General features: G+C 43.5%; 1 protein-coding gene across 10 annotated transcripts in view; it reads left to right on the top strand.

The window, feature by feature from the left end:
- The window catches only part of AAK1 (AP2 associated kinase 1), a 148697-nt gene that overhangs the window by 35683 nt on the left and 97811 nt on the right, over positions 1–15203 (top strand). For all 10 annotated transcript variants that reach the window (XM_088470816.1, XM_088470815.1, XM_088470813.1 and 7 more), the window contains 3 exons: positions 4791–4909; positions 7520–7628; positions 8891–9033. In XM_088470816.1, coding sequence (XP_088326942.1) covers positions 4791–4909; positions 7520–7628; positions 8891–9033 — 371 coding nt within the window. The remainder of the gene's footprint in view (positions 1–4790; positions 4910–7519; positions 7629–8890; positions 9034–15203) is intronic.

The raw sequence follows: 15203 nt of genomic DNA, 5'->3' as shown, positions 1-15203 counted from the left end.
GCTAGATTATCATTTTCCCAAATCAAAATTAATGCCATCTCAGAGTATGGTATTTTTGGGTCTTCTCTTCGACACCCAGTGTCAGAGTGTTTCTTCCGCAGGCAAAGATTCAGGATCTTCAATCCAAGATAAATTGCTTCATCGATGGGTGAAACCAGACCCTCAATTAAACAGGCAGTTGTTCAGATTATCTCTACAGACCACTCACTCACTTTGGTGGCTACAGAATGCAAATCTGAACAGGGGTTGACCAATTGTCAACAATAAATTGGATCATTGTCACCACAGATGCCAGCCTAACTGGCTGGGGGGTGGTGGATCTAGACATGCACCTACAGGGTCTTTGGTCCATTCAGGAAACTTCTCTTTTGATCAACATACTGGAATTAAGGGTGATTTGATATGCATTGGTTCAGGCTCAATCCCATCTAAGGAGCCTACCAGTGCTAATCCAATCAGACAATGACACAGCAGTTGCTTACATAAACAATCAGGATGGCACACGCATCTGGCAAGCAATGAGGGAGGTTTCTCATATCCTTCATTAGGCAGAAAATTCGGTTCCAGCTATTTCGGCAAGTTAAATTCCAGGGGTGGACACCTGGGAGGCAGACTTCTTAAGTCACCACAGTGTGCAGCCAGGGAAATGGGAATAACACCAGGAGGTGTTTGCGGAAATAGTTTCCAGATGAGCATCTCCAGACATAGATCTAATGTCTTCCCGTCTCAACAAGAAACTTCCAAGGTACTGATCTCTGTCCTGGGATCCTCGGGTATGTCTGGTGGATGCCATGACAGCACCTAAGGTGTTCCAGCTGGGATACATCTTTCCTCCTCTGGTAATGTTACCAAAGGTATTTCAACAGATTTGATTAGTGGCACAACCTGTCATTCTGGTGGCTCCAAACTGGCTGCGCCGTCATTGGAACACAGTTCTTCTGAACATGATGGCAAATGATGCGTACAGATCTGTTACTTCAGGGTCCATGTCGTCACCCCCGATTTGGCTCGCTTGGCTTTGACGGCATGGTTCTTAAATCCAATATCTTGAGGGCCAAAGAGTTTTTAGAATCTTTTGTAAAATCCATGATACAGGCTGGCAAGCCAGTTACTTCCCAGATTTATCATTGAATATGGAAGATACATATTTCTTGGTGTGAACAACACAAGTTGAAACCTGAAAGGTTCCGAGTGTCTCGTATCTTGTCTTTTCTGCAAGAGGGGTTGGTTAAGGATCTTAGATTGTCTTCTCTGAAGGGACAAATTTCGCCCCTATCGAATCTGTTTCAGAGGAAACTGGCCTCCATTCCTGAAGTTCAAACCTTGCAGGGGGTTGTATACGGCCTCCATATGTCCCACCGGTTCCTCCTTGGGATTTGAATTTAGTTTTGAAGGCACTTCAAATGGCATCGTTTGCGCTTTTTGGAATCTGTAGATTTGCGATATATCACTTTGAAGGTTGTTTTTCTTTTGGCTATTGCCTCGGCCAGAAGAGTATCTGAGTTACCAGCTCTTTCTTTCTCCTTCTCATTTTTCATGAGGATAGGGTAGTGTTGCGCACTAAACCTTCCTTTCTTCCGAAAGGTGGTATCTGCTTTCCACATTAACCAGGATATTGTCCTTCCAGCTTTCTGCTAGGAATCAGTGACTAGTGAAGCTTCTTCCTTAGCACTGTTGGATGTGGTACGTGCGTTACGTATTTACTTGGACCGTACTGCGTGTTGGAGGCGTACGGATTCTCTGTTTGTGTTGATTGATGCACCAAAAAGAGGCCGCCCAGCCTCGAAAGGATCCATTGCTAGATGGGTCACATCTGCCATTCGGCAGGCATATTTGTCCTCAAATGTAACTGTTCCGGCCTCAATTCGGGTCTACTCGACTCGTGCTGTTGGGGCTTCTTGGGCTGTATGGCATGGTGCCACGGTTGAGCAGCTGTGCAAAGTAGCTACCTGGTCATCTGTACACAATTTTACAAAATTATACCGCTTCCATACATTTTGTGCAAGGGACGCCAGTGTTGGTCGGAAAATTATTAGAGCGGTCTGTTCCGACACTCCCCCCCCCCCCCCCCCCCCTTAATTGGCATTGGCTTGCTTTAGTATATCCCAGAAGTAATGGCATCCCCCAGATGGATAAAAAAGGAAATTTGGTTTTTACTCACCGCAAAATCTCTTCCTTGGAGTCCATCTGGGAGATGCCGGTATCCCTCCCTTGTATGGTTTCATACTAGATACCTGTTGTTGGTGTCTGGTTTCTCAGTTCTTCCGTGGGTCTTTCCCTGGCTTTGTTAAACATAGACCGAGGTTATGGTGGAAGGGGAGTGGTTATATAGGGGGTGGGAGCCAGTTTCAATTAATTAGTGCCCGACTCCACACCTACACATAACCCAGAAGTAATGACATCCCCCCCAGATGGACTCCAAGGAAGAGATTTTACGGTGAGTAAAAATCTAATTATCTCCTCTGAAGTCTTATTTGTTAATGAACATGCGGACTGATAAGGTATAAGGATAATGATAAGGTATGTGTCCATCCTGGTCACTGATCTTTGTCTTCAATATTCGGAACGGTATACACAATCCGGATTCAGTGTGTGGTTTTTAAGCCAATGCTAATTTTAACAGAAAAGGTTCCACCCCAAAGTTGTTCTGCATTTGATCACCACCCACGGGGGTTTTCAACACATTCCTTAACCCATCACCTAAGAATCTGGGTGAAAAGGAAATAGACATATGATGTACAATGAGTCAGTATCACGATTACTGCCGGTTTACTAGCAGCTTTGTTAGTCCTATGACTAATGCTGTGACTTTTTTATGCTTTAACTTCTCGTACTATAAGTCTCATAAACTGAAATTACTGGTTGTGTAAAACCCTTTTGCTGCAGTTTGAACTCTATGTGAAACATAAAATGTAGTAAGTATGATATTTCTGCTACCACTGCAGGTTTTGTCTGATATCTTGGCAAGTCGGATTTTCCAAATCTCACTAGAGCTGACCATCCACTATACAATTTTCTGTCAGATATCTGTCCAATCTGGCTGGTTAGATTGAAAACCTGGTAATGTATGGGAGGAAATGACAGTCGATCATATGGTTTTAAACACTGAAAAAAGGACAAAACAAATTGTTCAAATTGGTTAAATTTGTGTGTTTTAACCAATTTGTCTGAACGTCCTTTTTTGGCTATTTTTCAGTGTTTGTGAGTAAATGGACGATGTCATTTTCTCCCATACATTACCAGGTTTTCATTCCAACCAGCCAGATTGGACAGATATCTGACAGCATGTCTCCTATGATTCCATTATCTATCGTACCCACTATAGCTAAGAATGTGTTTTTTTGACATATACGCCGAGGAGTACATCAGGACAATTTGAATTCGCTATGAGAAAAAAATGTTCTGATCGCCATGTCATGTGACACACCATTGATTTATCAACCAAAGAATCGCACAAACAACTGAGTATCATTTTATTTTACATGTATAGGTTTGTTATATCCAGTGCCATCTGCCACCCAGGTTTTTTTTGTACCCAAGAATGAGGCACGTATAGGCTGGCAGTGTCACCCAAAACTGTGGTTTAGTAAGTATGGTTGAAATTTGCATATAAATCGGGAAGTTGTAAATGTGTTTAATATTTTTGTTGCCGCTGGGTAGTTTATGGGATATTCGGTAAACTTGCTGGCAATAGAAAATGCTTACAGATGATCATGTGATCATTTAGAATACACTTTAGCCCTGAATTTAATTATATCTAGGTTATGTTTTATCAGAATCCCAGTTACCCTATGTCTGTAGTGTCGGAGGAAACCTGTGCACCTGTAGGAAATGTATGTAAACACTGGGAGTACGTACACACTCCACACAGAGTCCTGTTTGAAATCAAACCCATGATCCCAGCACTGTGTGGCAGCAATGCTAACATTGCGCCCTCTTGCTTCCCAAGACAGGATAAAACAATGTTTAGAACATGGTTCTCCGGAATCAGTATGATTTACCGCCGGACCCCTGCCCGGCGATTGGAATCCCGACATCGGCATCCCGGCAGAAAAGGAAATCCCGATCGTCGAAGGTAAGTATTCACTAACCTATTTCTACCCCTAACCCTCCCTTTGGGGTGCCTAACCCTAACCTCCCCCTCAAGTGCCTAACTCTAATCCACCCTCTAAGTGCCTAAACCTAACCCCCCTTCCCCGCCGCCAAAACCTAAGTCCCCCCCAGACTTAGTCCCCCCCGGACTAGAAAGTCAGCATGTGCATTACATAAGAACCACAAACCAATACAGATTCCTGTACAAAAACTTTATTAGCTTGAAACCATTAACTATTTGTATGCTTTCGATAAGCGTGTTCAGACGTAACATTATTTAACGTAACATTATTTACTGAGCGTTGTGCTATATAAAGGTTTTGGGGAACAAGATCTGCTCCTTGGATTCCTGATTGTCCGCACTGCATAATGATGTATTGTACGGCTTGTAAAAATAACTTGCAGAGAAGAGACAATCTATATTAAGTTATTATCGCTTCCTGCATCCATTCAAGAATAGAACCAGTCCCCAGGTGACGGGGAAACATTCTCATCTCATAATAATCTCTGTGCTGCAATGTTACAGAGACAATCTCCTTTTACATTGCAGATTGCAGGAGTAGTTGCAATATTGGGAGCCAGGAGGTGGAACATTATATTACAGGAATAAGTGAAAGTGTGCTGTTTTTTTTTTTTTGTATGGGCCAAAATAAATTTTATTTAGAATCTGTATGATTTCTTTTTTTCTTGTTATGCAGGTGGATTTGCACTGGTCTTCCTGGTTCGCACCAGCAATGGGATGCGACGTGCACTCAAGCGCATGTATGTGAATAATGAACATGACCTTCAGGTTTGCAAGAGAGAGATTCAGATCATGGTAAGAGGGAGATCTAACAGGGACAGTGGTACAGGGTTAACCTTTTGATGTTGTGAGGAAGAAGAAAGCACATCGCACAGCAATGCCTCACATTAGTAGCATTATAGAGCATTGTGACCTTTAGAGAAGGTCTACAAGGAAGTGAGGGCTAACTCTGCTTTTCTTTGAGCAATTTGGGCTCTATCTAATTAGCCATGATGGTTATCGTGGCACGCCGCACTTTACGGAAGCCTGAATTCGCATACAGGTGCTCGCTGCCCGATAGGGCTCCAAGCAAAATTATGCAAATTCGGGCCGCGAGGGGTGCGAGATGTGTTGCCGTCGTTTTAACGCAGTGGCAACGGCACATCGCACCCTTCTCACATAATTGGATTGACCCCGTAGTGTTTTGTTGGCCTGGACTATTTATTTATTATTAATTTTTTCTTTACTTACCAAGAATAGGCATTTAGTTATTTCATAACAAGATTCCAAATGACTACTAAATCCACAGTCTCTACAGTATGCCATTAGTATGGACTTTCAGTAATGCCGGGGGCAATTCTATTCTGTGCGATGTTGGTTCGCGATGTGCTGGTGCATCTGTACATAGTATAAAATAAAGTCTTGTTTGTTCAGGCTAATATCGAAAACCATTGGTTGGATTCGAATGCAGTTTTTACTATTCTATAGAGCATTTGTTGGGGAAGGTTTAGGTGTATGAAACATATTGTATGATAAAACGGAGCCAAGCAGTGACTATTTTAGTGAAGCAAGTCAATGAAAAAAACGGCCGTCCGATCACTTTCTTATTGGATTATTAGGATATTTCGAACTAAGGCCCTGATTCAGAGGCACTCGCTCTGAATGAGGGCGGAACGTTTTTTTTTTTTCTCCGGCCTCCAGACCGCTCGCTAAGCTGTGGGTGACCACCCACAGCTTTAGCGGGCGGCCTGGCGATGGGCGCGATTATCGCGACAATCGGGCTTGCGACGAGACCCTTGTGGTAAGGTCTCGTCCACCGCAAGCCCCAGTGAACTTCCTGCTCTAATAGAGCAGGAAGTTCACTACTGACATCACCGGTGATGTCAGTAGGGCCGCCCACAAACGGCAGGCATTCCTTCAGGAACGCCTCCGTTTGTCCAGCCTACAAAACAGGGCGAGCTGTCAATCACAATCTACAGCCGCCCCGTCTTGTAGTGAGTTCCGCAGCGAGTGAAAATTCACTTGCTACAGGGCTCGTGTGCGTGAGCGAGTCTGAATCAGGCCCTGAATAAGCCACACATGTGTCTTCGGTCTTATAATCAGTCATTCAGCTTAATTAAATGGAGAAACGTAGTCACTCTGTTTGGTATCATCGTGTGTACCACACTGAACATGGACCAGAGAAAGTTGTCTGAGGAGATCATAAAGAAAATGATAGACAAGTATGTTAAGGATAAAGGCTAGAAGACCATCTCCAAGCAGGATGATATTCTTGTGACTACAGTTGCAAATATTATTGAGAAGTTTAAAGTCCATGGGACTGTAGCCAACCTCCCTGGTCAGAGGAAAATCTTCCCCAGATTAAACAGAAGGATAGTAAGAATGGTAGAAAAAGACTCAAGAAAAACTACTTAAGAGATACAAGCTGAACTGCAAGGTCTAGGTACGTCAGTGTCTGATCGCACCATCCAAGGCTTTTTTGAACAACAGTGGGTTCCGTGGAAGACGACCCATGAGGACTCCATTATGAAAAATCAACCTAGAAAAGCCAGTCTGGAATTTGATAAAAGGCCACAATGCTGCTGTTTTGGTTTTTTTTAGATAGAGGAGTCAAAACTGGTACATTATGTTCACAGATGAAAAAAATTAAGATAAAAAAAAAAACACTATGCCTACAGTGAAATATGGTAAATTGGTTTAACTGTTCAAGTGGTGTATTGTTACTAGATATAAATAGGTATTGAATGGTCATTAGTATATTTACTTCACTGTTACATATAACCCCCACAGTGAAAAGTCAGTGGGAAATAGCACGCTGTTTAACATATGTCATTACACATATTAGATGTTTTTATGTATAAATTAGACAAAAGGTCAAAATAAAAACATGGGATTAGAGCCTTCACCTGATTTGATTACACATGACTGGGGTTATTTCACTGATTGTGGCCCATTGCTGGGGGCTTCTCTCTGTTCCTTTGTCAGGTCTCATAATGTGAGTTTCTGAGAGGGAGGTGTGTGGTTCTTGCCTCAGGAAACATGGTAAATTTGGTAATATGAACACAAGTATGGGAACCCCACAGTTCAGGTCATTATGGAAGGAAGGTTGGATTAAGGAGAGTAATCAGAAAAATACATATCTTACTGTGTGCAGTTTTATAAATTGTACAAAGTCACAGATGGTTTCCCTTTGTTATCAATACCACATACACCTGATAGGTTTGGTCAGTGTGTATAATCCTGTGCCTGCAGTAGTTACAAGGCCCAGTATCTCTGGTCAGCCAGTCTATCTGGTGAAGCTGTGACTTGTAGTTTCATATCACCTGGAGAGCCACATTCATCTCGTTTAGGTGAAAAATATTGTGTGTTTTATTTTATATTTCCAAATCCCCTTCCCATGTACAGTGCTTTACTTTTTCTTTACAGAGGGATCTCTCTGGGCACAAGAACATTGTCGGTTACATAGACTCCAGTATTAATTCTGTCAGCAGTGGCGATGTGTGGGAGGTGCTCATCCTCATGGACTACTGCCGAGGTGAGGCTTCGGGAATATGCCGCTCACCAGAGGCTGGAGCATAATCTTATTATCACTAATTCTCCATGGCCAGGTTTGGGACCCAGTAGCTCTTGTTGCAGATCAGAGAGGGGTATTCATGAAAGCCTGGAGAGAGATACAATTGGGAAAGATAAAGTACCAACCAAATAGCTCCTGTCATTTTTCAAATACAGCCTGTAAAGTAACAGGAGCTGAATGGTTGGTACTTTATCTCTCTCCAAGCTTTCATGAATATCCCCCTCAGTTCTGTGACGTCTCAGTAAATGGGCCGGTGCTGTAAGTAGAATGAGGGTAAGTGACTCCACATATGCTGTTACACCAGTGTCCAATACATGAATGGCGACATCATCCCTCACAGCCTGACTAATATTACCTACAGACATTTATTTTATATTGTCATGCCCTCTCTCTCTCTAACCCCCCCTCCCCACTTATCCCTCTACCTGTCTCCCCTCCCCACACACATTTTCTCTCTCAACCAGCTGCCCCCTCTCCCTTCACTCTCCCTCATATAGGTTAATGAAGACAATTGCTATTAGCACAAATGGCAAAACACTGACACTGGGGCATTTACAGTAGCAGTCTTATGTCTATAACTGAGCAGACACATTGATGTGTCATGAGATACTTCTTTGTAGTTGCATCTAATCTACATATCCAAGCACAATTCTATTAGCTAAATGTAAGTGTGATATTTGCTAGAGACTTAGGGCTTGCTTCAGGGATGCGCGCAATTCACACACAATGGCGATGCCGACATAGTAGAGCGATAATTTGCAACTGTGTATGCGCGAGAAATTCAGAAGAACCCACCAGCGCAAGTGTTACACACGCTGTGACTGAATCAGAGGTGTACGCATGTTGTCCTTGTTTTTGGGAATACTGGTCGTCGCCATTTTGTTACCTAGGAAACTACAAGTCACTTACTCAGATTTGAGCTTCCACATTGTCGTAGAATTTACATATAGACTATCGGTTCCTTCCCAAGCATTTTCTTTTTAGATTCTGCTTTTTAAAAAGGATTGGACAGTCCTGTTTAGCTGAGGATTACACCATTCATAACAAGTATGTTGTTTAACACTCCTACTCCTACTTATCAACTACAATAATCTTTTCAATAATAAGTCCTGTTTTCTGCATGGTGGCTTCTCTGCCACTGATGGTACTAAGAGATTATTGCTGATGTCTTTCTCTCTTCTGTACTTGGATGTCCACAAGAATGAATGTTGTGTTTTCTACAGGGGGGCAAGTAGTAAATCTAATGAACCAGCGTTTGCAGACTGGATTTACAGAGATCGAGGTTCTGCAGATCTTTTGTGACACTTGTGAAGCGGTGGCTCGTCTCCATCAGTGCAAAAGTCCAATCATCCACCGGGATCTGAAGGTACGGTGTTATCCCTCCTTCATGATCTACCTGATACTGTGACTCGCTGGAAGCTGCTTTCTCTAAATTGTTGCTTCGTGTTGCGTTCACTCCATGTGTTTTTTGTCTGTATGTCTTATTATCATTGTACAGTATGTGTATTTTGTCTCTCTAGTTCTTACACTGTGTGTGCGTGTGTGTGTGTGTGTGTGTGTGTGCGCGTGCATGTGTGTGTGTGTGTGCGTGTGTGTGTGTGTGTGTGCGTGCGTGCGTTTATAACTACCAGTCAATCAGTTCTTCCAAGTTTTTTTTTTCTCTTGCTACTTAATTCCCTTTATTTACCACTTCTAAACCCCCGAACATTGTCATCTCTCCAGGAGATTAACAGGTCACATCTGTGGTGGATTAATTCATTAATCCTTTGCTCTGTCGGTGCTACGCTTGGATCGGCTTTCTGCTTGCTTGATATGTGATAGTGACACAAATTCTGACGCTCTGGGCTGAGTCAGTATAGTGCAGTTTTCATGTCTCCCTTTCCCAGTATCAGTAACACGAGTAGGTCATGGAGGGGGAAATTTAGGCCAGCTACACTTGCACGATATCGGCCCGATTTGGAAAAAATCGGAACCACTAAACGTGTGTAGGCCCGATTTGAGCGCTCCCAGGGTTGCATGAGATATCGTGTGATTGGCCGTGTTGCACGGCCAATCACACGATATCACATGCGGCGCCATGCATATTAATGAAGGACAGAACAACTAATCGTTCCGTTGTCCATTAAATTGTGTATTGCAATGTCCAGGGTGAAGGTAAATTGCCCTGAACATCTGTATAATTGCTGGTCGTTCAGATGTGTACCCACCCTTAGAAGAACATCCTCCTAATAGTTTTAGCAGGACCCTGCTAGACCTTTTTGAAAAGGCATCCTGTCATTTTATTGGATATTTTATATACAGATTTCTGAATAAATTTTGATATTGCATGTACAGATCTGTATTCTTGCATCTTTGCTGAATACGTGACAAATCGCTCCACACATGGCACGAGGCGCACTCCCACAAGCGGATACGCACACTGTGTTGGCACCCGCAACTCCATAGGATTGCATGGTGCGCGCCATAGCATGCAGTAGCGTATGCTGCTGCGGGTAATCGCATGGGGCGATGCGTGCGCACGTTTCTAGCACGATCGGCAAGGATGTAAGAGGACACATCTGTAACCTTAATGCAAGCGGCTGTCGCCGGTTATCAGTCGGTTTAAACTCTAGAATAGAATAGATTGGGCGACTTTTATGAAAATGAATGCACAGGATAAGGCGCCTCGTAGCAATCAATCATTTGTTCATTTTTTTTGTTTCTAAACTGTCATTCAGACATTTGTCTTCATCGGATTGGCTGCTGTGAGTTACGTAGAGAGGGCCTGATTCAGTATGGATTGCATTTACGATCGCAGCTGTGTAATCGCATGCAATGTAGCTGCGAAAGTATGCTAATGCCTGCCACAGCTCTGACGGCATAGACACGCCCACTGCTGCTTTCTCACATCCGTAATACCTCGCAGTTCTGTGTATACATCGGTACGATCGGAGCACATCTGCTCACCACGCACAATTAAAGCAGGTCTGATCCATTGCAGAAATTGTAAGTCTCGTCACATGCAGTGAGTGCACAAGCTGCATATACAATCACAGTGGCTAATTTATGCACGCCCCTGCAACGGCGTTCAAACGGACAGACACGCCTGCGTTTCTGTAACCACTCCCCCATCACCACCCCCAAACGCTCACGGCCTGTCCATCGCTCTGCGATGGATTCCTATCTGCGTGCGTAATCGCAGTGTGATTGCAGCGCACGCGCAGTACTGAACAATAGTTGTAATTGCATACACTGCTGAATCAGGCCCTGAGACTGTACATTCTTGTGCTGGAAGAACTGAGACAGCCGCTTCCATTCCAAGTACATGCCACCACTCCCCTACATTAAATATATTCCTTATTCGAAGTACTGTATATAGGCAGATAACTCTGCAATCGTTGTCACAGTGAAGATGGCAGGGCATCACCATTTTAGCAACTTTGATTGAGACTTGATATAGTAGGCGCCAGAAAGGTGTGTCACTCTGTCTCCAAAATCAGCACAAAATTGGATTTTCACGTGCAACAATTTCAAATCCGCAAACCACAAAATATAAGGAAAGAAATCCAGCATCCAATACTGCTGCGGTCAACATCAAGGGCGGGATGCACTAATACTTACTGCCGGGCATCGCAGTTGTACAGATCGCGTATGCACTAACATATCCATTCTGTACAGCAAAGGACAGCTCTTTCGATAAGAGCTGTCCTTTGCGATCTCTCCTGCACAGTGGACTTCCGGGTCTATGACCCGGGAGTCCAACTGCGCATGCGCAGAGTGACGCAGCGGCCGCAGGGCATGCTGGGATGGATCCAATCGGATCCCTCATAGCAGCGCGATGCGGTAGAAGACCAAAGGATTCTATAGGGTAGCGCCAGCAATAGCTGGCGTTACCCTCCGCATCAGAGCCCGGCGGCCAGGTGACTGATGCATACGGAAAATGCGGTAAACAGGGGTTTTACCGCATTTTCCGTTTAGTGCATCCCGCCCCAGGATTTAATGCTGGAGCCACAAGTAACATCAGCATTTGAACCGTGCAACGTTCTTCTATGGGGTACAGGAACCGACGGCCCACCCGGGTCCCATTGATGACCCCCTAGCACAAGACTCTGCGCAGAAACACTAGTGTTACACCTTGGTTGGATGGGACTACCAGTGTTTTGATGGTTTTTGATTACTTTTTAGTTCCAGACTCTGCTTTTCATAAATGTATTTATAATTGAGCAGCTCTCATATGTGTGGCCCTGGGATGTAGAGTAAAATCTGTATATTCTTGCCATCATAATGAATTGTAAATTAGGAACTGGCACAAAATAATAGTGGGACCACACTACCAATTAGCTTCTTAGCTGGCAATATACAACATATCTGGAAAAAGAAGAGCTTAGGGATCTATGTTTTTGTTCCCAATCCAGAGATTTATTGAAATGGGCTATAAAACCAATGGAATAGTTATTCATCTTCAATGGGGGAAACTTCAGTATAATTACAGTTATTAGTATTACATTTTCGTGTTTTTTTTTTTTTTTTTTTTAAAGAATACATTGTTTGTGTTTTATAGTGCAACATCCGGTGTTGCTGCATTCATTTCAATTGTCGTATTCATACATTGACTATGACACATGCCGCCATCAGCCAGGTTTAATAAATGCTTGTTGGTGGTGAAGTACTGCCTAATTATAAACCTGCACGACAAATCTCTGAACAGACGTAAACACATCAATAATTAGAGGTGCCCGGGGAGTGCAGAATTCACATTCTGTAAGGAAATGGACGCTGGCGGGCACCGGGGCCCGGCGACCATACCTTGTTTCCTGGGCTCCCTGCTTGTGGCTGTTTAATCAATTAGTGATACTATATTTACATGAGTACTTTGTAAAACGGCTGCGGTGTTTGGTTTATAAAGTCGTTGAATGTCTGTAAAAGACGAGACAATACTGGTACACACAATTTTTAAAAGATTGCAGTTGAAACTGTTTTAGTGTTACTGTATTGTATTATATTGGATAAAATAAATGTGATCCATAATTCAACATTATCGGGCAGAATCAATTAGCCGCGAAAAGCAGAGATCAGAAAAAAGCGCAATGTTTTCGCCTCATTCGCGTGTTTTGAGGTAAAGTTTTCGCCTGCTTACTGAATGCGCGCACCCACTTTTTGCCCTATTCAATTGTAAAACAGGCGAAAACACATATGATCGAATGCAGCGAATAGCGGAACTGGCGAAAAGGTCAGGTTTTTTGGGGGGAGGAAACAGTCTGTACCACAAATAAAGCCTAACTCACCGGGGAATCAATATAAAAGTGTATTATTAGCCATAATGCAAGTATTTTGGGATCTTATTTTGAGTCAAAGGGCTGTTATATGCATACCGTATATACTCGAGTATAAGCCAACCCGAATATAAGCCGAGGTACCTACTTTTACCCCAAAAAACTGGGAAAACTTATTGACTCGAGTATAAGCCTAGTGTGGGTAATGGCAGCAGCTGGTAGTGCCCCCAGTAGTAATTCCCCCTGGTTGTGCCCCCAGTAGTAATCCCTCCTGGTAGTGCACCCAGTGGTAATCCCCCCTTTCAGTGCCTCCAGTGGTAATCCCCCCCTTTCAGTGCCCCCAGTAGTAATCCCTCCTGGTAGTGCACCCAGTAGTAATCCCCCCTTTCAGTGCCTCCAGTGGTAATCCCCCCCTTTTAGTGCCCCCAGTAGTAATCCCCCCCTGGTAGTGCCCCCTGTAGTAATCCCCCCCTGGTAGTGCCCCCTGTAGTAATCGCCCCCTGTAGTAATCCCCCCCTGGTAGTGCCCCCTGTAGAAATCGCCCCCTGGTAGTGCCCCCTGTATCCCACCCCCCCCAAGTAGAGAGAGATGTGATAAGAATAATAAAAAAAAAAATCACTTACCTGAAACTCCCGCTCCTGGTCCCGCCGCTATCCGCTCCTCCGGCCGCTTTGCATGGGAGAGACGTCGTCATGACGACGTGTCTCCCATTACCCACTGCGGGAGCCGGAGGATGGCTCCCGCAGTGGGAGCAGCAGCAGCCGCTGAGAGTCTGACAGACTCTCAGCGGCTGCTGATTACAGCAAACGCGCAGCTGCCGACTCCGGCGGCTGTGTGTTTGTGCTGTGTAGCGCTGACCGAACTCCGTCCGGTCAGCGCTACACTTCACTCGAGTATAAGCCGAGGGGGTACTTTTTCAGCACAAAAAATGTGCTGAAAAACTCGGCTTATACTCGAGTATATACGGTATTTGCTTAAACACGTGGAAAAATGATATTAAGCAATGTCTTTTATGATAAATAATTGCTTAGTTAAATTGGGGTACATGTAAATGGATACTAGTGTATTTTGGGGTTTGTAAAGTGCAGAATAACTTGTTTTTAAAATTACAACTGCTGCAGCCACCTGCAATCCTAAAAACACCTGTCCCCTCCATACAGCACCCCAAAATACCTATCCCAGTACTTTATACCAAGTTTCCAACACTTTTTACATTCTCACCCCAAAAAATAACATGTCTTTTTTTGGGTTGAATTAAGATATGTTTTTTGCCTAATTAGTCATTAGGGGGGTGTCCAAAGGATTCTGAACCACGTCCCCTCATTTTTACCCCAAAATATGGTTTTTGCACATCTTTTCTCCTGCCTTTTGGTGGAAAAACTTTATTTTGCCTATAGAGTGTTCGCTTAGGCGAAAACGTCCTGGAATTGAATACTTTTTGCAGATTGCGGCTTTTAGCCTGTAATTGAATATGGGCCTAAGCTGGTTATTGTTGTTTATGTATCATGCACCACATAAGTCCACAGACATTCAGCGGGGAGGACAGCACATATAGCAAAGATTACATAAGACAGAACAGGCAATGAAGGAGTACATACTGTCAGCATACCCGTAATAAGGCAGCCCAAAAGCAAGGGCATAACCGCAACATACAAAGCATAAAACATAATATAGTAGGGGATTATGAGAACTTGCAGGAAGTAAGGGCCGAGGAAAACACTGGTGGACAAGATGGAGCAGGGAAATAATGCAATAGGGACCTGATTTGTTGGTGATAATTGCTGTATTGGATAACTATAGGACAGCAAAAATAATAATCAAAGAGATGTATTCATATTTTTTTTTTTTTACATTAGAATAACAAAATCCACAGTGTAATTGTGAACAATTATACATTCAGCATAGATAAATATAAATACAATGGTTACAATAAAACATGTTAGTCTTTTCAGAGACTGAAATATTCAAAATATAAAACAATCCTACTTGTTGTACCCTCACATCACTGTGCACACACACATTCTAAACTGAAGAGGAGCGCAGGCCGCGGGAATAGTAAGCCGTGGGTGGGGGGCCCACGGAAGGGAAACACAACCCCTCATGGATCCAACCGGATTGGAGGATCCTCCGAGACCATCCGAAGACAGTACCATTGAGTAAATTTCAGTGACTCGTTAATTCTATGTCTCTTTACTGAAGTTAAAGTTCCAATATAGCTTTCCCAAGTTTGGAAAAACCTTGCTATGCAAGTTTTTTTCTCTATAATAGTTTCGATTCAGTCCAT

The sequence above is a fragment of the Taudactylus pleione genome, unplaced genomic scaffold (assembly GCF_031769625.1).
Source record: "Taudactylus pleione unplaced genomic scaffold, aTauple2 ptg000105l, whole genome shotgun sequence".
NCBI lineage: Eukaryota > Metazoa > Chordata > Amphibia > Anura > Myobatrachidae > Taudactylus > Taudactylus pleione.
The sequence above is the reverse complement of the archived record's forward strand: the minus strand, read 5'-3'. Positions and strand labels throughout refer to the sequence as shown.